Raw genomic sequence first — 25,400 nt, 5'->3', positions numbered from 1 at the left:
TGCTAGCTTGTGTGAATGTCATTATAAAAAAAAAAACAGCACATTCAGCAGCTATAAATCAATTTAATTTTCTAGTTCTATATGAGTATATGTTTATTCATTCCAAAAAAGAAAGCTGAATAAATTTGGTAGAAAGATATTACTTATGAGAAACTATCAAAACTAAGTGTGACTAAATTAAGATATACAATCTGTATGTATCTGAACCAACCATTTCAAAATACCCAAAGGAATACTTTCCTTCTGAGAACAAATAACACGCTCAAGGAGGAGCAAAATCCTGCTGGTAGAGCCACAAGTGAATGAAACATTAAGGTCCAATTCCAGTGGCACAGGCACAGAGACAAAAACATTTGAAGTTCTAAGCCAACCCTCACAAGATGTTTAATGGTGACAGATCGTATCCCTGACAAATACTATGTATTTTAGCATTTTCAATTAAATTCTATATCCAAGTGGAATTTTATAATATTAATCCACCCTAATTCACATATAATAAGTAAGTCTTACTGTGATGGCCTCATTGAAGCTAAATATTTTTAAATTCAAAGGCTAGTTCTGTGCTGTCAAATATAGCAACCAGTAGACATATGTGGCTACTTAAATTTAATAAAATTTAATTTAATCAAATGAAATTAAAAATTCAGTTCCTCAGTTGCACCAGTCACACGTCAAGGACTCAACAGCCACATGTGCCTACTGGCTACAGTATTGAGCAATACAGAAGAACATTCTCATTACAGCAGAAAGTTCTGTTGGACAATGGCAGTCTAGATAACTATCTCACTTTTCAAATCAGATATATTTAAGACTATACACTATCCATGGAGTCTTATAGCCAGTGTAGCCATTTATCACATACGTATAAATTAATCAACCCAATATATTATTGAGTACTTTGTATAAGTAGCACTGTAAATAGTACAATAGTACAATGAAAGACGCCAGTTATGCTTTCTTTCCTAAATGAACATATAACCAGAACAGACTGGATATTGAGCACCTGAAATATAGCTAGTGCAAATAAAGAACAAAAATTTTTTATTTTATTTCATTGCAATTAATTTAAATGTAAATGTAAATAGCCACATATTACTAATAGCTATCCACTGGGCAGCACAGATCCAGATTATTTGAAATAGACTGAGAGTGCTATAGTATTTGAGAGAGGAGAGAAAGATACTTCAAAGAAGTAAAAGAAAGTTATGTGGAAGACATAATTTCTACTTGGCCTTAAATAATGGAAATGATTAGCTTAGATAGAAAATTTTAAAAGTCCTAAGGTGGAAATCATTCCTGCCTTGTTCACAACTTACTCTCTGAATCGGGTGTGAAGCCTGACACCTAGCAGATACATTGGTCATTTGTTGAAATACTGACTGGGTGAATGAATGAACTGAAAGAAAATGGCCCTGGTTTTGAACAAGAAAGTGTAGTATTGAGAATAATATTTTAGCAGGATAAATGCAGTAGTACTTAGTATTCAAGGCATATTTGATGCAGAAGAATCTAAAATCAAAGAAACTTGGCAAATGTTGCTGTAATCCATGACTACTACAAAATTATGTGATAGATGTATAATAGTAAGAGCGCTGTATGTATGAAGGGCTATGTACATGTATGAAGAGTACCACCATGTAAAAGCAATCATGAAATTAACTTAGTGATTATCTGGATGTCAGGATTATCTAAAGCAAGTCCAAAATTTCAATGTTTTGTGATAGAAAATGATGCCACTGAGAAATACAAAGAAATTTATGAAGAAGTTGAGCAAAAGAGAGAAAAAGAAAAGGGAAAGACAGAAAGTGAAGAAGAGGTCAGATGTGGGAAAATGTTGAATGTAATTTTAAAATATTATTTTTGTTGTGAGTGGCCAGAACAAGAAACATAGATTTTTTAAAGCTATCCAAATGAAGATAATAATTAAAACTAGAAGAGATAAATTATCTATGGGAAAGAATATTTAATGAAAAAAGACTATGATGATCACAAAATGCAACAGAACTGCACAAAGAACAATTTGGCAATCATAATATATCCTTTTTTCTCTTCAAGGATGATTATAAAGTAAGCTAAGGAGAGTTCTTTGACACAAAGTATTTGATTTTACCAAAGTATTTAGAGACCTTCTCATTTGTGTAACAAATAGGTATCACAATGTAGCCTGAATCAAGGTAGGTAAGAACAACTTAGCAAGTTGAACAATTGTACCCAAAGTTTTGATCAATAGTTCTATGCCTCTAGGATTAAAAAATTGCAATGCAGCAAAGGACCTTGTTCTAGTAAACATTTTTATTTTGAAGAAAAATGCATGCAGATCAAATCTGAGGTGACACTAAGCAATGAGAAATAGTTACGGTGGAAGATAGAATGACAGATTGAAACTAACCTTGACATTTTGAAATCTAGGTTGAAATAAATAAAATAAAACCTAAAATAGTAAAATTCTGAATTAAATGTAACAGTTGCACTAAAGTATGGTGAAAAACTCTTAACATGGCAGAACTGTATGTGGAAAAGACAGGAGTCCTTTAGTTGATCACAGGGTCAATATGAGTCAAAGGTGAGATGCTGTTGCTAAAAATTCACCCCAATATTACGCTTTATTAAAAATGTGCTTTGGGTCTTGTTGGTCACATCATTATTTTGGAAGATTGTGTTTAGCACTGGGTTCTAAACCTTAAGCAGAATAATGACAAATAGGAAATAGAGATGACAATAAATAGGACAGTAATAAATCTGAAAATGAAGCTATATAAAGAATGGTGGAAAACTGGGACTAATTATCCTGAATATGAGAAGGCTGAAAGAAACCATGATCATTATCCTCAAATGTCTGAAGGGTTATTAAGCAGAAAAGGATACACATTTGCTCCAGAGAGAAGATCTGGGCTGACTACAGAGTACAGAAATAAATATTTTAAACTCAAAATAAGAGACAGAATTTTAACAATTAAAGCTGCCCTAGCAGAACAGCTTGGGTGACCACACCCACTGAAAACTCTATACCACTTAAAACAATTAAGCCAAGCCTATCAGTGGTTCTCAAATGCCACATTAAAAAACACAATTTCATGGGCCCCATTGCTGGAGATGCTAATCAATGTGTTTGGGTGAGGATTTGTTCATTTTAAAATTCCTCACTGAATTCGAATACACAGCTAGTTTTAAGAAACACCATGCTAGATGACCTTTCAATTCTATAAATATTTATGGAAAGCATACTACACATAAGGCAGCATTCTAGGAATGGTTTGACATGATATGCTAAGGTTAACATTAGACAGTTGCTACTGTTAAGAAATGGAAAATGTAACTGGCAACACATACAGGCATAAAACTCAAAGTAATATAAGGTAGGCATGGGTATATCATAACTGACAAAGATGCCTCGAATTTCAGTTAGTAACTAGTTACTAATCTACTAATCTACTAGTAGTCTACTAGTCTACTAAACTAGACTACTAAAACTAGTCTACTAATTTGTAACTAGTTACTAATTTGTAACTAGTGTAAATAGTAACTGGTTCACTAACTGTTCTTAGACCACGTTATAACATATAAATATTTGTTGATTAGATTTGGTTAAGAAGCAGGATTAAATATCTGCTAAGTCTTTCTAATCGCCATACTAGACAGACTGACTCTTGGTGAATACCAAGTTAAGAGGCAGGAAAAAGAAAATTAGTTGAGGTATACAAAAAAAAAGGAAAAAAAAAAAAAAAAAAGAACAGAAAAAAGCAGGCCAGTGTATTGGGAAGACCATGGAAGTGAAATCCCAACCATTTTATTTCTTTTACTTCCAGTTTCCCTCTTCCTTTCCTTGCTCCATTCCCTTTTCTTTCCTTCCTTTTAACATTGCCTTAAGATAATGCTCACATATGCAAGTGCTAACAACACAATTTTTCTGGGGGATAAGGTACTGAGAACAGATAAGGGAATTGTCTATTGTGGCTCTGTTAGTATTAAGAATTTTTACAAATTGGGTGTGGATAGCAGAAAGTAATGGCAGCAGATGTTTAAATATTTATCAGGTATCAGCGGTTTTAGAAATCTGGATATAAGTTGTCAATGTAGACAAGGTAAAGAATGAAAAAAAAAGAGGCTAAGGGATTTTGCATAATAAATAGCAATTTTTTGTGATTTCTGGCAGAGCAGTTTGAATTATTGTTCTGGTAGAACACTCTTGAAGATATAAATCAAACTTCAAAAGATAAGGAGAGAATAAATATATAATAAATATATCAGAAATAGACTACTTGTTAGAGACAGTGGCAGTTAAAAGGATAGAAACAGGTAAACCTTTTATGTTTAGCATTGTACTAGCATTTTTAAAGATAAAAATGTAGGAGACAAGACGCCTGTTCTCATTAAACTTAGGACTGTTTGTGAAGCTTTACGGTAAATATATTCAAAACAAGAATAAAGAGTAAATAATTTTAGGTATCATTAAAAGTCTCATTACACACAGAGACCAAGTAAGCTGTTTTGTTTCAGTTAACAACTCAAATACATATGAGATTATCTGAAATTAACTTCTTATGAACACATATTCACCTGGGACTTCAGTTTCTCCCTTTCAGCAGCATCTTTTAGTTGTTGAATTCCAAGTTTAATTTTTTGGATTTCTTGATTAATTGTGGTTACTCGTTCATAGACAGCACCTCTTTTTTCTTGAACTTTATTGCAATCCCTAAAAGAAAATCAAGACAGCTAATATTTAATCTTCTTCAGTAACTAAAAAGCCAAACATAATTCTAGTTTTGATTCCAAAGTGACCATGTGTCAGTATTTGTTTGACAAACCTAAAACTCTTCTCAAGATACAAAAGCAAAGGCACGAAAACCCCAAAGAGTGGTGCTATAATCACATCATAACATAGCATGAACTATTTCTCTCAATATATTAATGAGATTTTTTTTTTCCTCATTGGTGGGTCAGTGAATGAGTAAATAAATAAATAAACACATTTTTTAAATGAAGATTTTTTAAGTTACATTTCCCCAGTTGTACACACTTAGGTGTGAATCAGTTTAACTTTTCTACAAGGCAGTTTGGCAGCAAATATAAAATCCTTAGGTTCTGCCCTTTTTCATCTGCATGAGGCAGTATGAAGGAAATACTCAATGATCTCTAACATACCTTTTAGGAACTGAAGGAATGGCATCAGAGACATATCTGGGGCAGGTATTTTAAAAACACATTCTTACAACTGATGGGTACTTTACTAATAAAGGACCCTAACATACTGGCTAAAAACATACTTGCATACTTAGGAAAGTATTACTTCTTACCTGAATATAAGACTTTTTCCTCAAAACACAAATGTTGTAACTCTAAAGACCAGCTGGACTATAAGATAGGCCAGTTAGTTCATTCTGATGCAAGCTAAACCACTATCTGTAAAGTGCACTGAAATAATCAGTAGCATCAGAACCCTTCTGAAGAATGATGCAAAGGAATTGGAACTGTGTATCTAGGAAAAGAGTAGCTAAGCCATCTCTATATCTAGACCTAGCAATATAAGTTTTATAATTAACTCATCTATTTTAGTCAACTAAAAGTGAAATAAAGATAAAACTGTTTAAACTCTTTTTGAAAATAGAGGTTTTGAAATCCTGGGGGAAAAATGTATTTGCTTTTCATAATCGCTTTCTAATACACTAAAATTGAAAACAACTTCATACTCAATTACTGTGCGTTTGTATTGCTTAACGTCTTCATGTTTCTTATTTATTTTGAATTGTGCTGTGGCAAGTTTCTCCTTCTTCACAATCATCAGTCTTTTGAACGAATTTTCTTCAGTCTTCAATTTCTTCAGTTCTGACTCATCACTCTCAATTTGGTCCTCTAAGTTCAGGCTCTGTAGTTTATAAGAAGTATTTAAAGTCAATATAACCAATGAGGATTTATAAATAAAATGAAAGAATATTTTCTAGGATGAACTATAATTAAACACAATTTTTAAAAGAGATAAAACTCTAAAGCCTGAAAGCCTGGCAGAAAAATGCAGACGAACCAGAAGAGACAACAGGGAGGCACCAGAGATACTGAGAAAGGACATGACAACTAGAGAGGTGTTTTCATCATGTTATTCTATCAGCACAGACTGAAAGGGAGACATGTTAAGAAGATTAGCTAAGAGACTAGAGTTGAGGGGGTTAGGATCTGAACTAAAGTAGTAAAAATAAAGGGAAAAGGGTAGGTGTTAGAAACAATTCAAAGCAGTAGATACACATCTCTTTTGGGTGACTCGATGGCAGATGAGGGGACTATGTAGTTGGGAAAGAATACTTGGGGCAATCTCACCTTCTAATCCCTACTTATCTCAAAAAAGAAATTGTTTATCAAATGTAATGTTAGTTATCCTGGAGGTGCAGTCTGGATGAAGATATCAAGTTAAGAAGTAAAAAAGGATTTTCAAGCTTGTAGCCTGAGAAACTGCCATTAGCTCTCATTTCTTCAGGGCAGAGGACTATGTCATAAACTTTAAATTTCTCCATAGGTCCTAGATACAGTGTTGGGCACTAAGTTGGAACTTTCTTTCTGATGCTAACGTCATTTCCAACTGGTAGAACAAATCTAAAATCCCATGACAGTAGTTTGTTCCCCTTATCCATGGCTTCACTTTCCATGGTTAGTTACCCCTGGTCAACTGTGGTCTAAAAATATTAAATGGAAAGTATTAGAAATAAACAATTCATCAGTATTAAACTGTGTGCTGTTCTGAGTACTGTGATTAAATCTTGCACCATCCTACTCCATCCCACCCTGGATGTCTGTGTGTGTGTGCTTTTGAGATGGGGCTTCACTCTGTCACTCAGACTGGAGTGCAGTGGAACGATCGTAGCTCACTGCAGTCTTGACTTCCTGGGGTCAAGTGATCCTCCCACCTCAGACCCCCAAGTGGCTGGGACTACAGACATACACCATCATAGCTGGCTAATTTTTTAAATTTTCTGTAGAGATAGCATCTTGCTATGTTGTTCAAGCTGGTCTCCAACTCTTAGTCTCAATGGTCCTCCCTCCTCAGCCTTCCAAAGTTCTGGGATTACAGGCTTGAGCCACCATGCCCAGCCCTGACCCTGGAAGTGAATCATCCCTTTGCACAGCAGATTCATGCTGTATACACTACTGGCTCTCCAGTCATCAACATCCAACTGTCAACATCATAGTGCCTTGAGGATCTAGGATCACATGAAGCAGATGATCCTTACTCTGATGTATGGTCAGAAGGTTAACAGTAGCCTAGCAATATCTCACTTCAATTATTTATCTAGGCATTTTATTATCTCACATCATCACAAGAAGAAGGGTGAGTTTAGTACAATAAGATATTTTGAGAGAGAGATCACATTCACATAACTTTTATTACAGTATATTGCTACAAATGCTCTTTTATTAGTAATTATTATTAATCTCTTACTGTGCCTAAGTTTTAAATTAAACTTTATCATAGTTATGTACGTATAGGAAAAAACATATATATAGGGTTTGTTACTATCCACAGTTTCAGGCATCCCCTGGGGGTCTTGAAATGAATCCCCTGAGGACAAGGGGGAGCTACTGTACTGTTTTCCAAAATATACACAGCAGTGTGCTGGGTTAGTTATTAATTTCATCTGAAGGTTAAAAATTGGGTCTTGCTACTGCTATATTTAAAAAGAAAAGTGTCATTTTCATAGCATACACTGCCACATCTATTATATAGTAGAATGACCCTGCTTTTCTTTAGGAAAACAGTAACAAAAAGTGAAAGCAAAATCCAAGGAACTATAGTAAACTGTATATAACAAAGACATAAAAATTCCATACAATACAAACCTCCTTTAAGATACTGGCTAATTTTTCCCTATTATCTGAAAGGTCCTGTATTTTCTTTTGATATAACTGCACTTCCAACTGACATGAAGGCAGGCAGTCAACTGAATCTCCATAGATTTCATATTTCTCCACCACTTCTTGCTTTGAAAGACAAAAAACAAAGACCACAGTTTGATATTCTTCTTAATGAAGCTGCAGTAATATCAATTTGTTTGCTCTTAAATAATTTCTGCATTTAATACTGAAATCTTAAGAGCAGGGAATAATTAAATTTTTAGGTCAGTAATACAGCATTATTACTGACATGTGTTTAAGCACAAATAATTGTTTTTTAATTGCCAAGTATCTTCAAAGGAAAAGTGCCATAATTTTACTAAATTACTCGATGAAATACCTTCCAAAAGTTATTAATGATGATATTAAAATAGTTTACTTTGCTAATATTCAAACTATTTCTGATTACTCCTGGGCTATCAATCATATTACTCATTTATAATCTTCCTATTCATTTGTATAATAACAACTACTACAGTTAATTCTTTTAAAAAGATTAACTCCTCATCTAAAATTACAAAATGAACATATATTTACTACAACCATGGTAACAATGCAAAGACTCCTTCCCTTATTCTCACTAGCCTACCCCTCGATCTACCTTATTTTTTTCTTTTTCTTAGTAATTTGTAATCTTTGCAAATCATGGATATAATCCCTCTACCTGTCATATGCACTGTAATTATGTTCTAATATGTCTACTTTTCTCTCTAGATTTTCTGTTTCCAATCTTAATTTAAAAAATCTATCTCAGTCCAAGATTATATAAGTGTTCTCCTAAAATCAGTAAAACTAAAATTTTTAAGGTAAATTTTTAATACATATAAAATTTATTTTTGTAAAAGAGCAAAGTGCAGGCCCAACACCCTTTTCTTCTAGATGAATAGCTAATTGAGCCAGAACTGTTTCTTAAATAAATCATCCTTTTCTCATTAATACTCAAATCTATTTCTGGGTTCTCATTTCTGTTCTGGTGATCTTTGTCTATTCTTGTGTGATAATCTTAATTTTCAAGAAAGAATTGGATAACAAATTCAAAGACAAACCACATATGTTTTTTAAATTAATAGTTTAAAAACAATGCTTCACAAAAGATGGTAAATTGTCTGCCCACTTCTAAGTTTGTATTGCACCACGTCAATCCATCTCCTACATAACCCATAATCTTGAACATACCTTACTCCCTACTACCTCACAGAATTCACATATGCTGTTCCCTCTGCCTTTCATGTTCTTCCATACACAATGAATTGGGCCTTGGTATTGCTATGTTTAAAATGAAAAGTGTCTTTTTTTAATGCTAGCATCTGAAGAATGGTAGCATTCTTCCTTCCCTCTTCCACCTGTACTTCCAGCCCAATACTAAACTGGGCTCTCCTTATTACATTATTTCAAAGCACTCTATACTTCCTCTCCTCTCTTTCTGATACTATTAATAGATTTTAATTTTTCAAGCAGTTAGACCGTCACAGCAAAATTAATCAAAAGGTACAGAGATTTCTCATATATCCCTATCCACACACATGCATACCTTATACTTTGTTATAGTATATATTATAATTTATAATTACAATTGTTTGTAAAATTACTTAATACTTTTCTCCCTTGTAATAAAGTAATTAAATCTCACGACCCAGCATTTCTGTTTTGATCTCCCAGAGCAAAGCCTCGAAAAATTGTTGCATAATTGAACAAATGTCTTGAAATTATATTTATTTTCCCCATATCCACTCTAGAGAAAAGCTACAAAGAAATAAGGTCAAAAAAAAAGTTTAAGAGGAAGTATAGATAATTCAGAAATCCAAAAAATAACATATAATTAAACAAGAATTTGCTTTTTTTTTTTTTTTTTTAAAGATACAAATGCATTAAAATAAAAAGAAAACTCACTCTGGAGTTTTTAAGCTTCTGGACCGTATCTTTCATTTTTTCTTTATAATTCTTTAGCTTCTCTGGAGAATCCACAATTTTTGTTTTCAAACTCTCTTGTGTTTCTTTCAAAGAAACCACTGACAATTTTAGTTCATTCTGTTGAGAAAACATTTTTACATATTAGATATAATAAAATTGGTGATTTACTATTCTAGTATAATGGGAAAGAACAAAGAAATTAGGTCCATGTTCTCTGTAATGGGGGTAAAATTAAATTCTGAACACATCACTTACCTACTTAATTGCTCACATTTGTCTGTAGGCCAAAGATCAAGCTCCTCCTTAGCAGGACATTCAAAGCCTTTCATTACATGGCTCTTCCTCTCTTCCTGTCTAGTCTCATCTTCCACCAGTTCCCTACTGCACCCTACAATCTGGTAATTCTGACCTTATGTTTAGACAAGTATAAGTGTTTTTTCTTTGACCAGTAGGGTCTCCTAGAATATCATTATCCCACTCCTGTCTACCTGCTAAATTTGTACTGATCCCTGAAAATCCTGCTCCCATTTGCTCTACATTTATTCTTTAAACAGTACAATTTTTGTACGTGCAACTCGATAATTTTGTACTTAATATATGTTTCATAAGACTGAGCAAATTAGAGTTGTGAAAATGTATTTTGGTTTTCCAAGTACCCAAATAAAGTTATAGCACTGAGAAGGTGCTCACTACATGCTTGCTGAATGAAAACAAATTCCCTTCTCCTGAATTTCAAAAATGAATGTAATTATTCAAAGAATCGAAGTGAAGGGTGGCTGGAAATTATCTTGAAAGTTTGTTGTTTTAAGTCTGAAATTATGTCAAAAAAATTCCTATGAATTTTCTTCTCAGATATTTGTTGATAAGTTGTATTTACATTGTCTGGGGACCCTCTATGACTCTATGTACTAACAGGAAAGATTTTCCAGATATATTAAGTGAAAGAACCAATTCACAGATCAACATATAAGACATAAATACATTTCTATAAAAACAGAACAACAAAATAGTGATACATGATTATGTGCCTCTATATGTGTATGCATATGGTGTTGGAAAAAGGAAGGGAATAGTATTACCTCAAGGTAAAATGGGCTGAGAGGAGGCCTTTCACATTTCGTACCCTTCTCTCTCTCTATATATATACATATATGTATACTCCCCTCTCTCTATATACATACATATGTGTGTGTGTGTGTGTGTATGTAAAGAGAGAATATTTCATAACAAGAATGTATTACTGTGTTGTGTAATTTGTCTAAATATTTTTAACTTAAAAGAAAAGATTCTTACTTTTTGATCAGCTAACTCAGAGGCCAAAACTGCATGTTCGATATAATGTATTCCTGTAATTTCTGTATATTTTGTTATTTTATTCTTAGAGTTCTGCAAATCACATTATCTACTCTCTTTTAATGCTCTACAAGTTAGAGGTTATTTTCCTTACAATAGTGTTAACTTTCATCACTTGTCTCCTCTTTATAAAAGGTCTAAACTTGATAAGTACAAAGTGTTTGTTTTAACTTGGATTTAAAGGGGACAGAAAGAAGTAAATAATAAAATTGAGCCATAGTAAGTACTACTCAGATGAAAGCATTTCCCAATTTTAAAAATGATAGAAAAATAAGGGAAATATAATACCGCAGTAACTTTCTCAAGGATCTAAAGTATACATGTTAAAATAATAAGGAAACTATAAAAGTATAATGAGAAAATATAGTATTAAAAAATAATCTGATGAATAGGGCAGTCCTTTCTATGTCACAATTAAAGCCAAAAAACATAAAGGCCTTATCTATAAATTTTATTACATAAAAACATAAACCTTTTAATGGGCAAAAAATATATAAATTTGACAGACAAATAAATGGAGAGTTAAAATCCCTAATTCATGGAGTTTATTGAAAAATAAATAAGTGGCCAGGTGCAGTGGCTCACACCTGTAATCCTAGCACTTTCGGAGGCCAAGGTGGGTGGATCACTTGAGGTCAGGAGTTCAAAACCACTCTGGCCAACATGGTAAAACCCTGTTTCTACTAAAAATACAAAAAAATTAGTCGGGAATGGTGGCAGATGTCTGTAATCCCAGTTACTTGGGAGGCTGAGGCAAGAGAATCCCTTGAACCTGGGAGACAGAGGTTGCAGTGAGCTGAGATCATGCCATTGCACTCCAACCTGGGCAAAAGAGTGAGACTCCATCTCAAAAAATAAATAAATAAATAAATAAATAAGGTACACAAACAAGTAATATACAAAATAAGAAATTACAAGAAATCACTAAGCAAGATGGCCAAAATCACTAGAATTAAAGGAATTAAATTAAAATGAGATTTTTTTGGCCTGGCATGGTGGCTCATGCCTGTAATCCCAGCACTTTGCGAGGCTAAGGAGGGTAGATCACGAGGTCAAGAGTTCGAGAGCAGCCTGCATAATATGGTGAAACCCCGACTATACTAAAAATACAAAAATTAGCTGGGCATGGTGGCACGCGCCTATAGTCCCAGCTGGTCAGAAGGCTGAGGCAGAATTGCTTGAACTCAGGAAGTGGAGGTTGTGGTGAGTCAAGATTGTGCCACTGCACTCCAGCCTGGGTGACAGAGTGAGACTCTGTCTCAAAAAAATAAACAAATAAAATAAATAAAAATAAAATGAGATTTTTTTTTTCAATATAACAGTAACAAAGATTTTAAAAGCCTGAAAACATCCAATTTTGGCAAGGGTGTAGGGAAAGGGACAGTCTCTTGTTCTACTGGTAGTAGTATAAATTGGTATCTTTCTAGAAATCAGTTTGGCTGCATTGGTCAATTTTACATGTGTATTTCCTATGATCCAGAAATCCTAAACAAAAAAATTTATTTTAAATAAAAGCAGCGTGTTGCAGAAATGTATGTATGTACATATGTATGCATATGATACACACATACATATATTTCTGTTTAATAGCAAAAAATTAGAAGCAATGTGAAAGTCTATCAGTAGGGGATTAAAAGGATCTACAAGACAGCATATACATATAATGCACAACTAGATGCAAGCATTAACATAAATGAGGATCTATTTAAAACTCATACCTGTGTTATATTGTTAAATGGGGAAAAAAGAAGGTAAGACGTATTGAGCCTAATATCATTTATGTAAAATTACACACATATATTTACATATGCATAGTAAATACAATCTTTGATATACATCAGATTGTATAGTGAGCTTTCAGGTGATTTTTACTTTCTTCATACATTTCTGTGTTTTGGTATTTTTTAAAACAATAGTCATCTATTATATTTAAGTTGAAAAAAATTGCTTCATTTTGAGGGCAAAAAGGGAGAAACATTTGACAATAATACACACAGCTAAAATACTCCTCCACACAATATATTCAAACTTTAAATGCTAGTGAAAAGAAAAGATGTTTACCAAACGCTTGGTTTTCTCTGAAATATTTGACTTCTTTTGGGAATTTCCCTCTTGCAGCACTATCTAAGGGAAAAAGCAAACACATGTTTTATAATGATTCAAAATGTTTAGATTTAGCCACTCACTGCTGTCTCATAAAATTAAGAAAGGAGTTAAATGTGTTAGATCAGATATTCTTTAAACTTTCTCTGTTCATGATGCTCCTAAGCCAAAAGAAATATCTAAGAGCTCCTTTACTAAGTAGTTAAGTCCAAATAACGGCCTAAGTATTCATGTCCTAACATTGTAGCCCTTTGAAAAATAATACATATAAGTTGAAAGAAAAATTTTTTATTTTGTTTTTAAATAACCTTGAGTACTTCCTAGTTAGATGTATGTACCTACTGGGCACTGCATACATTCATGTACCTTGGAGCGTGTATTTCAGATTGGATATAGAATTCTCATTTCCTGTGTCACAGTGATTTTTACATTGTACTTGCTTTTACCACAGCAAATGCCAAAACCCTAGCTTCACAAGGATATGAAAGGAATGTGACCAAAAATGGAAACTGTGAACTTCCTTGAATTCAAGGATATGACAGATGCTGAGTACTACAGTGGTTCCCTTGAAAATTCAAGATATTTTGACGCATTCTTGAGAGTTTACTGCAGTATCCAGGGTGCCACAGTGCATGGTTTAAAAGCAGCAAAACTAGACCTAGGAAAACCCTAAAAAATTCTATTCAATAAGACAACAAAAAACTTTGCCAACGAAACCCATCATGGTTCTAGATGGTTGAGAGAAGTATGTATCCATTATAAGGGGCAAAAATAGGCACAGAAATATATTTTATTTCTTTGGTAATAGAGAAAGAAATGTGCTGTTACCTCCACTATATGTCCCACCACATCAACAAACAAATTTTATTTTTTAAAGTTTAAGGTGCCTCACAACAGATACCGTTTTCTGATGAAAATCCTGATTTAGTGATTGTTGTAGCTCCTGAATACCATCTGAAAGTTGCTTGAACTCTTCTTGCTCTTCAACTGGAACAGAACTTAACACAGCAAAATAGATTAAAATACTGCTCTTCACTTTTGAAAGGCTAAAATGAAATACCTGTCCTCAAATAACTTAGATGAAGAAATCGTCTACTTTTATGTTTCTCAATTACACCCTTTCATGTGGCAACCATTTAAAATGAATGATCTGGCCTCTACTACAGGCAGAAAATAAAAATCAAATGAGCTCCTTCAGTTTTCTACTATCAAATCTATGGATCCATCCACATACATACCTATCCTTTCTAACTTCACTCCTAATGAAATGCATATTGTATTCCTTCTGGTAATGCTGATTTCTCTACCTCTGTACTGGCTATCATCGCCTCACATCTCTTACTCCCGTATCATCCATTCTTCCACTACTAGTCCTTCCTTACAACACTTACATGTGTTCAAGTCTCTTCTATATGAATATTTTGAATATTATGAATGTTTTCAAATTTAGTTTTTGCCTATCTGATATATTAGCTGTTTTTATATATTTTAAGCCTTTGTCTATTTGTTTTAAAGTTATACTTTTTCCCATCAGTTTATAGGGCTGCTTTGTAGTTTTGTATATTATATTTGTATATTAGGAATATTACATGGGTTTTGTTATTAGAGTTGTAAGGCTTTGTGGCATGTGCTGCAAATTTTCTCTCCACTTTGTCATTCTTCTTTTGATTTAGTTTGTGGTATCTTTCACCCTGTTACAGTCTAATGTCTGCCTGTCCCCAGTCTTTTCAGCTTACTGCTGCCTGTAAAGGCAATTTTAACCAGAGGCAGGTTAGAAAATCTCTCACCTAAAATAGATAACCTCAAAGACATCTCTATAAATTAGAAGAGATTTCAAAAATCCTGCTCAAAATCAATATATATATGAGGAAGGCCAAGAAATCACAACTGTTGAGTGATTCTTTTCCCTACATTACCTATAAGTCAAAAACAAAACAAAAAGACAAAAAACTCTGTTGTAGGAGTAAACATTTGATGGAATCAACTGATCTGAAGGAACATAGTCCAGGCAGTTACTGCTCACTTACATAAGACGATATTCCAGACACAAATTAGAAGAGTAAGCTAAAGGCTTTAAACAAATCAGGCTAACACATCAACAACAGAAAAAGCCAAAGGATGTATTACATAATTAAGAGTTAGAAGAAAAACTAGTTTTTCTTTTTTCTTTTTTTTTAGAAAAGGCAAACTCAAATACCCTGCTATTTATTAAGAGAGATAAAAGAGATTTAAGGTGGACTATAGGGTTGTAAAATACTACTTACAATTCATTTTGCATTTTGAAATTGCATTTATTTTACTTGTAAATCTCCCACTTACTCAAGTCTCTCCAGTTTCATTAATGCCTCCTGGTGTGCAGCGTTTAACTGTTGCATTTTGTCCGCAGAGGATTTCTATTAAAGCAATTTTAATCATCTCATATTAGTGCATTTTGACATAATCGGAGTGTCCAAAATGCTTACACATACTATAGTTTGAACCATCAGAAATAAGAAATTTAAGATAGAGTTAGGCCTTCATGACAAATGAATTAGGAATTTCTTTACTCAACACAAATGTCAGGCTCTCATCATAGGCACTGAGCTCAGTACTGAGAATTCTCAAGAAGACTAACTTATAGGTCTTGAACTTAAGTAGCTAAGTCTCCTTGAGGAGCCAGATACAAGAATAAAAACCCACAAAATAGCTTGTTTTTTTAATATAATGGGAACCAACAAGAGTGACATCTAACCCAACTTGGGTAATGGCTGGAAAGAAGGGTGACAGGACATCATAGAGGTGATATATGTCTGAGGTGTGTCTTAAAGATAGTGGATACTTAACCAAGCAAAATTATGAGAGTGTGTGTGTGTTGGCACATGAATATGGTAAGCTTTGAAGATTATATGATGTTTAGGAGGTATAAGCTTAGCATGATTTGTGTAAAGAAGTATGGATCTATATAGCTCAGTGAAGCTGGAGCCTAGGGTCTAAGTGTTTGGAGTTACTCTGGTGCTTTTCTAAGAGTATGGTACCCCATTACTGAAGACAAATGGGAAAAATCACACAGATGACTCATAATCTTGCCAAATTCTCTAAATTGTTGATGAAAGGAAAATGAGTTTCTGTCTGTTAAAGAGATCGCCTTGGACTGAATCTGAGCAACCATGATAAACACCACCACAAACAGTCCAATTATGCCATTATTTAAAAGGCAATATAAACCTCAAATATGTCCATTATTTAATAAAAGCTACATTATGCAAACTTCAAAGAAAAAAATGTAAACATATCAATATTCCCTAACATTTCCTAATAAAGGAAAACGAGCCTCAGCTACAAGATTTTAAAACAAGCAGAACTCAGCCTCTCCATAATGTTACCAAATTTCAAAGAAAATCTGATTCTGAGATATGCTTTCCAGTAACTAAAATCGGCAAGTTCACATAAATACAAAAATGAATTCAATTCTAAAGGCAATACAGCAATTTACTATCTATGGCAATGATTTCAAAACAGATTATAAGTTCATAAATAATGTTACTGATCTGGCATGTAACCCCAAAACATATTTAAATCTTACATATTGCCAAAGAAATTCCATATACGTCTCACGGCATGCTTCTCTGAAGTGAATAAAGTTGATAATGCCACTTAAAAACCGACTTGTCCGTTTTGCTTCTAAAATAGAAAGCAACACTCTTTAAATAAACCTTTGAACTAACATAATATGAAAATGAAAATTCATCCTCTTCCACTATATATTCTGCTCATAATACATAAAATAAAATTGTATAGGTTATAATAAAGTGTAGAAAATCTGCTCAAACTTAAAGGTAAGAATTATCTTTGTATTAATAACTTAAAAAAAAAGGCAAACCACTTTTGGTCATGAAGGAATAACAGAAACCAGAATTACCCTCCCATATTAAAAAACTAGAAAAACAAATAAAAATACATGAAGCAACAAATTTTAGATGCTGGACAACAGGCAATACAGTATAGCAATCTCCAAGAGAAACAAATGAGGTGAACTCTATTACTGCACCAGCCTATGACTGGAGAGTTTTCAGGCTGTACTCCAGAGAAAGAGAACACAAATAAAACTTGTGAATCTTGCTGGATCAAGAAGACAGAGTTTACAGTTTGTAGAAGCCAAAGCAACTAGGATTTATGGAACTGAGTTTGAGACGAGGAAGCTGTAAATAGAGTTCTGGAAATCTGTGGAGGAATCCCCTCAAGTTCTCAATTAAGTACTAATTAGTTCATGAATAGGAAGAAACTACTAAGGCCAGGAAAATAATAAAAAATATTTAAAGGAATAAAAAAAATCCAGCAACCAACAATGTAAAATTCACAGTGTCTGGCATGGGCTAAAAATAATCAGACATGCCAAGAAAAAGGACAACATGATCCATAAGAAAATACAATCAATCAACAGAAACATATTAAAAAATAACACAAATAAGTAGATGATAGACTTAGTAGATAAGAATGTGAAAACAGTCTTTATAAATAAATAAAGGGGGCAGAGAAAATAATCAGCCATGTGAAGAAATAGAAGGAAAGATTTTTTTTAAAAGATCTGAATTAGGAGTTGAAAAATACCTGAAATAAAAATTACACTGATGGGAATAACAGTATTAGACCTAAAATAAAAGGATTCACGAAATTGAAGACATAATAGAAGTCATCTAAAATAAAGGCCAGAGAGAAAAAAATGAATACAATATCTGAGCTGAGAGACAGTATCAAGCAGCATAACTAATGTGTAATTGGAATCCTACAAAAAGAAGGGACAAAAAAACTTTTACAGAATAGTTGAATGTTTTCCAAATTGTATAAAAACAATAACCATATCCAAGGAAGTGAACAAACCTAAATGGGGGGCAGGGATGGAGGGGGAAGGAAGAAAGAACAGAAAAACAAACAAACAAACAAAAAACACCCAAAAGTCACATTACATTCAAACTGCTAATAACTAGCTTAGAAGGCACAAAAAAAAAAAAAAAAAAAAAAAAATCTTAGCAGCAGCCAGAGGAAAACAAAACACATTATAGAGAAAGAAACAAAGATAAGAAAAGCAATAGACTTATCAGAAACAATGCAAGTCAGAAGACAATGGAGCAATATATTTAAAGCACTGAAAAAACTGTCAACTAAGAATTCTATATTGTAGTCCCTCAGTATCTGCTGGATATTGGTTCCAGGATGCCTAGAGAACCCAACCCAAGTCTGTGAATGCACCAGTCCCTTACACCAGGCATAGTGGCCAGGTGCGGTGGCTCACACCTGTAATCCTAGTACTTTGGGAGGCCGAGGCCGGCAGATCACGAGGTCAAGAGATCAAGACCATCCTGGCCAACATGATGAAACCCCTTCTCTACTAAAACTACAAAAATTAGCTGGGTGTGGTTATGTGCACCGGTAGTCCCAGCTACTCGAGAGGCTGAGGCAGAAGGATCACTTGAACCCAGGAGGTGGAGGTTGCAGTGGGCCAAGACTGTGCCACTGCACACCAGTCTGGTGACAGAGTGAGACTCCGTCTCAAAAACAAAAACAAAAAACCCGAAAAAACAAAACAAACACACAAAAAATGGCATAGTACAGTCAGTCCTCCATATCTGTGCATTGTGCATCTGCAGATACAACCAACTATGGATTAAAAACTTGACTTTTCATATCCACTGAGTGCTTAAGAAAAATATCTTTTATTTATCCATTTTTCTTTCCTTCCTTCTCAAAAAGAAGCAGGTCTCACTCTATTGCTCAGGCTGGGATGCAGTGGCATGATCATAGCTCCCTGCAGTCTCAAATTCCTGGACTCAAGTGATTCTCCCATCTAAGCTGCTAGAATAGCTAGGATTACAGGTATCCATCACCATACCTGGCTCATTTTTAAAGTTTGTTTTGTAGAAAAAGGATTTTGCTATATTGCCCAGGCTGGTCTCAAACTCCTGGACTCAAGCAATTCTCCCACCTTGGCCTCTCAAAATGATAAGATTACAGGTGAGAGTCACTGCACCTGGCCTCAAGAAAAATACCTTTCAAAAATTAAAGTGAAATAAAGGCTTTTTAACAGCACTACAAGAAATGTTAAATAAAATGCTTCATGTGTAAGAAAAATCATACCAGATGGAAATTTGGTGTACTTAAAAGAATGTGAGTTAACATAAAAGACATTTTTCCTCATACAAAAAAATCTCTTTAAGAAAGAAATCGTATCAAAAAGATGAATGCACTTGTATGTTTATTGTAGCACTATTCACAATAGCAAACATATAAAATGAACCTGTGTCAATCATTGGAGGATTAGATTTTTAAAATGTGATGTGCATATACCACAGAACACTACTCAACCACTAAAGAAATAATGTCTTTTGCAGCAATATGGTTGGAACTTGAGGCTATCCTAAGTGAAATAACTCAGAAACATAAAGTCAAATACTGCACATTGTCACTTATAAGTGGGAACTAAACAATGGGTACACATGGACATACAAAGTAGAACAGACATTGGAGACTCCAAAATGTGGGCGGATAGGAGAGGGATGAGGGTTGGAAAATTACTGATTTGGTACAATGTTCACTACTTGAGCGATGGGTGCACTAAAAGCTGAGATTTCATCACTACACAATATATGTATGCAAGAAATCTGGACTTGTACCTTCTACGTGTATTTTTTAAATGTCAAAATAGAAAATCCTTTAAAAGATAACTGTTTCACACAAATCTAATATCGATTACGGGGTTTATGATATCTTTAAAAGTAAAATTTATGACACAATAGCACAAAGACCAGTAGTGGAGAAAATAAAAGTATATTATTGTAAGGTATACTATATTTGAAGATAGATAATGGTGTGTTAAAGATATATACATATATACTAAAACTTGGAGCAAATACCATTTGAAAAAGACATATAGCTGATAAGCCAATAACAGACAAGATAGAATATCTTTTTCATATATAGCATTATATAAAATAAAATTTATTTTAATAAACCAAAATAGGCAGGAAATGGAGAAAACAGAACTAAAGAACAGGACAAAGAGAAAACAAATAGTATAAAGGTGGATTTAAGCCCAATCATATCAATAATAACATTAAATGTAAATGGTCTAAGACTGATTAAAAGACAGCGATAGTGATGTTGAATTTAAAAAGCAAGACCCAACCATAGGCTGTCTACAAGAAACTCATTTCAAATATAAAGACGTAAGTTACACGGATGATATGGTATGGTAATACTAATGAAAAGAAAACCTGAAGTAGCTATGGTAATATCAAATCAAGTATATTTCAGAGCAAAGACTATGTCATCAAGAGGATATAGCAATTCTAAATGTGTATGCTTCTAAAACTAGAGCTTCAAGGTACATAAAACAAAAATTTAAAGAATAGACAAAACAGAAAAACTCACAATCATAGCTGAAGATTTTAACATCTATCAACAGTTCAATAGAACAACCAGCAAAAAAAAGTCTGTAAGGACCCAGTAGGCTTGAACAACGCTATTAACCAACTGGATCCAACTAACATGTTTAAAACACTCCACTCATCAACAACAGTGCTCATGGAACTTTTACAAGGGTAGACCATGTGGTGGGCTGAATAATAGCAACCAAAGATGTTCAGGTCCTACTCCTTGAAATTTGTGCATGTTATCTTATTTGCAAAGTGGCTTTATAAGTATAATTAAAGATCTTGAAATGAGAAAATGATTCTAGAATAACTAGGTGGGCCCTAAATGCAATCACAGTGTCCTTATAAGAGGAAAGTAGAGAAAGATTGGACTATACACAGAAAGTAGAAAGCAATGTGATCATGAAAGTAGAAAGAGATTTAAATATGCTATACTGCTGGCTTCAATGACAGAAAGAAGTCATGAGCTGAGAAATGCAACCCTAGAAGTTAGAAAAGGCAAAGAAACTGACTCTCTCCTAGAGTCATCTGAAGGCGCGCAACCTTAGTAACACCTTGGTTTTGGCCCAGTGAAACCAATTTTGAACTTCTGACCACTAGAACTATAGGAGAATAAATGTATGTTATCTTAAGTCACAAAGTTTGTGGTAATTTATTACAGCCACTATAGTGAACAAATACAGACCATATTCTGGGTCATAAAATAAGTCTGAATACATCTAAATGGATTCAAATGATACAAAGTATATTCTCTGATCATAAAAGAAATAACTTACAAATCAGTAACAGAAAAAATTGTGGGAAAATCCCCAAAGTAGGCAACACACTTATAAATAACCCATACATGAAAAAAGAAATCAAAAGGGAAATCAGAAAATATCTTGAACCTAATAAAAATGAAAATACAACATATCAAGGTTTGGGGGATTCAGCTAAAGCAGTGCTAGAGGGAAATTTACAGCAATAAATACTTATATTAGGAAAGAAGAAAGGTATCTAATTAATGGACTTGGCTTACTACCTAAAAAAAAACAAAAAAACAAAAAAACTAGAAAAAAAGAGTAAATGAAACCCAAAATAACCGTGAAGAAAGAATAACAATAAGCTCAAAATTCAATAATAATAATAAAAAGAAGTATAATATAGAAAAGTCAATTAAGTCAAAAGGTGGTTCTTTGAAAAGTGATAAGCTGATAACCAGACTGATTAGGAAAAAAAAAAAAAAAGAAAGAAACAAATTATTAATGACAGAAATGAGAGGGAAGATGTTATTACCTACCACAATGACATTAAAATAATATGGGAATATAATGAACAATTTTATGTTAACAAATTTGCCAAGCTAAAAATTCCTTTAAAAACATAAATCACCAAAGCTAACTCAGGAGTTTTGACAATAAACAACCAGAATAGCCCTTAACCTATTAAAGAAATTGAATTCTTAATTTATCCCAGAGAGAAAACTCCAATACAAGATGGATCCAACAGTAAATTCTGCCAAATATTCAAAAAATAAATAAATAATACAAATTTTACAAAACAATTCCCAAAAATGGAAGAGAGAATCTTTCCAAATGTATTGTATGAGACTGGTATATCTTGATATTCAGATCAGTCACTGCAGTGACATTGCAAGAAAACTACAGAACAATATCCATCATTAACACAGACAAAAACACTTAATAAAATATTAGCAAATCAAATCTAGCAATATATTAAAAATACATCATAACCAATCAGGGCACATCCTGAATGCAAGGTTGACTTGATATTCAAAAATCAAATAATGTAATTTGGTAGATTAAAAAAGAGAAAACCCAAGATTATCTCACTAGAGGCCACAAAGGCATTTTATACCCTTCATGATAAAAACTCTCAGTGAAATAAAGTAAAAGTTGGACATTCTGATAAAAAAAAAATCTAAGAAAAATCCTACAACTAATATTTAATAATGAAAGACTAAATGGTTTCCCCCTACGATCAGGAACAAGGTAATGATGACTGCTCTCATCATTTCAATTCAACATTATACTAAAAGTCCAAGCCAGTAAAAAAACAAAAAATTTAAAAAAAAGGCACCTTGATTAGAAAAAAGCTTTGTTCTCAAACAAAGATTAAGAATTATCAATGAGGAAAATCCTAAGGAATCTACAAAAAAAAAATCTACTCAAATAATAAGCGATTTTAGCAAAGTCAATATATAAAAATCAATTGTATTTGTCTACACTAACAATAACTAATCAGAAAAATTTAATTAAATTTACAGAACCACTAAAAATTTGATTTAGGCATAAATTTAACAAAATTTATTATACAAGGCCTACACTCTTAAATTTATAGAACATCATTATGAGAAATTTAACAGCCTTAATAAATGCAGAGATATAGCATGCATATGGATCAGAGGACCCAATATTATTAAATTGTCAAATATCCCCCAAATGAACAATACATTCAAAGTAATCTCAGTCAAAATGGCTTTTTCAGGGGGAAGAAGAGTAGAAAGTGACAAGCTGAAAATACTAAAATACATACAGAAATGCAAAGGACCAGAATAGCCAAAATAATCTTGAAAAAGATGAAGAAAGAGAAATAACACTGATTTCAAGACTTACTATAAAGCGAAAGTAATCAAAGTACTGCTTGACATAACGATAGACATACAGATCAATGGAGTAGAATAGCGAGCTCAAAAATAGACACATATAAATATATAGTCAATTAATTTTTAATAGACTTCCTTTTTAAAAGGAGTTTTAAGTTCAAAGTAAATCTGAACAGGAAGTAGATAGTTCCCGTATACCTTGGGTCCCTACACATGTACAAACTCCTCTCCACCAACTTCCTTCACCTGAGTGGTATATTTGTTACAACTGATGAACTTGCACTGACACATCATTATCACCCCAAATCCACAGTTTACATTAGAATTCACTCCTGGTACTGTACATTCTGAGTTTTGACACATGCATAATGACATATATCTACCATTAGAGTAGCATACAGAGTATTGTTACTGCCCTAAAAATCCTTAGTGTTAAAGGGGTCCTATTTATCCCTCCCTCACCCCAACCCCTGGAAACCACTGATCTTTTTACTGTCTCCACAATATTACCCTTTCCAGAATGATGTATAGCTGTGTAGGCTTTGCAGACTGGCTTCTTTCACTTAATAATATGCATTTAATGTTTCTCTACGTCTTCTCATAGCTTGCTAGCTAATTTCCCTGTAGTGTTGAATAATTTCTATTCTCTAGATGTACTACAGTTTATTCATTCACCTAGGCTACTTTCAAGTTCTGGTAATTATGAATAAAGTTGCTCTGAACATCTATGTGTAAGTTTTTGTGTGAATATAAGCTTTCGATTCATTTGGGTAAATACCAAGGAGCATGATTGCTGGATTGTAAAGTAAGAGTATGATTGATGCTGTTTTCTCTATAGTGAGTGAGTTCTCACAAGATCTGGTCACTTAAAAGTGTGTGGCACCTTCCCCCTTGTGCTTTTGCTCCACTCTGGCTATGTGACATGTCTGTTCCCCCTTTGCCTTCTGTCATGACTAAGCTTCCAGAGGCCTCCCCAGAAGCAAGCAGATGTCAGCATCATGCTTCCTGTATAGCCTGCACAACTGTGAGCCAATCAAATCCCTTTTCTTTATAAATTACCCAGTCTCAGGTATTTCTTTATAGCAATGCAAGAATAGCCTAATACACACACCAAATCTCTTAACTTACAATAACTTGATAGATAAATATCAAAGTCGAATTAAGGGACAATTAAAGCTAGAATTTTACATTCTGATATAACATGACTATTCTTTTAATGATAAAAGATAATTTCTTTATGGTAAATAGTAATTGTTACATTTCATAAAATTGGTATGATGAACCCACTATGCAACATCATACTTACATATTGTTTGTACTCATATTCCCAAATTTATAGAACACTTTTTAAATGGAAAGAGTTTCTAAAAAACAAGAAAAACAGCTTTTCTGTGGCTCTTAAAAGGAAAAAAAAAATCCAACATGATATTAAAAATTCATACTTAAAAATGGGATATACTTTTTAAAGCCAATTTCCTTGAAGTTGTTTTTCTTTTTTTTTTTTTTTTACATTTACTGATGGAAAGGTGAAGGTGAAATGGTAGATTGAAGCCAGACATTAAAATTGTTTTGAATTCTCACTTACTTGGACATAGAATATCAGCAGTCTCAAAGTCATTCACCCGACAGATGGGCAAAAATGAGTCCCTTGAAGATGAAGTACAAAAAGTCTATTGAAAAGTATTTTGCACATTAAATACTAAGCCATAGGATATAAACATCTTATTTTCAAAATGAGATTTCTGGATATACTTCTTAAGGTCAGGGGATGAAGCCAGAAGTCTACTATAATGTATAACCCTACAGCACTGAAATCTATTTTTTCTGTATATTAATCACGTAGTCATGCAATACTAAAGTATAGTTATAGATCCTAATAAACAGTACATAAACTTGGTGACACTAAGACTCTTTTAAGAACTCAAACCTCTTCACAAAGATGGTAAACAATTTTAGAATTACAGTATCTTACAAGTTCAACTGAAAATATGCTGAGAGAGTGGCACAGCTGGAGGCAGTTCTGTTTGGTGGCAGTCTACAATTTTGAAATTTTGAATGTATATGGGATGAAATGAAGAGGAACATAGTAGGCATTCCTTCCCAAAGAAAGTTATGTCTTTAAGAAAACTTAATGCAATATAAAT

General features: G+C 33.3%; 1 protein-coding gene across 2 annotated transcripts in view; it reads right to left on the bottom strand.

Moving 5' to 3' along the window:
• NUF2 (NUF2 component of NDC80 kinetochore complex) overlaps positions 1 to 25,400 on the bottom strand; it is a 33,500-nt gene that overhangs the window by 1,635 nt on the left and 6,465 nt on the right. For both annotated transcript variants that reach the window (XM_023207051.1, XM_023207052.3), the window contains exons 5-13: positions 24,842 to 24,903; positions 16,808 to 16,905; positions 15,565 to 15,638; positions 14,147 to 14,243; positions 13,204 to 13,266; positions 9,769 to 9,906; positions 7,825 to 7,965; positions 5,688 to 5,863; positions 4,558 to 4,693 (exon numbers count right to left, since the gene is read on the bottom strand). In XM_023207051.1, the coding sequence (XP_023062819.1) occupies positions 4,558 to 4,693; positions 5,688 to 5,863; positions 7,825 to 7,965; positions 9,769 to 9,906; positions 13,204 to 13,266; positions 14,147 to 14,243; positions 15,565 to 15,638; positions 16,808 to 16,905; positions 24,842 to 24,903 (985 nt within the window). The remainder of the gene's footprint in view (positions 1 to 4,557; positions 4,694 to 5,687; positions 5,864 to 7,824; positions 7,966 to 9,768; positions 9,907 to 13,203; positions 13,267 to 14,146; positions 14,244 to 15,564; positions 15,639 to 16,807; positions 16,906 to 24,841; positions 24,904 to 25,400) is intronic.

This window comes from Piliocolobus tephrosceles, chromosome 1 (assembly GCF_002776525.5).
Source record: "Piliocolobus tephrosceles isolate RC106 chromosome 1, ASM277652v3, whole genome shotgun sequence".
In the NCBI taxonomy this organism is placed as follows: domain Eukaryota; kingdom Metazoa; phylum Chordata; class Mammalia; order Primates; family Cercopithecidae; genus Piliocolobus; species Piliocolobus tephrosceles.
This window is presented reverse-complemented; position numbering and strand designations above follow the sequence as displayed.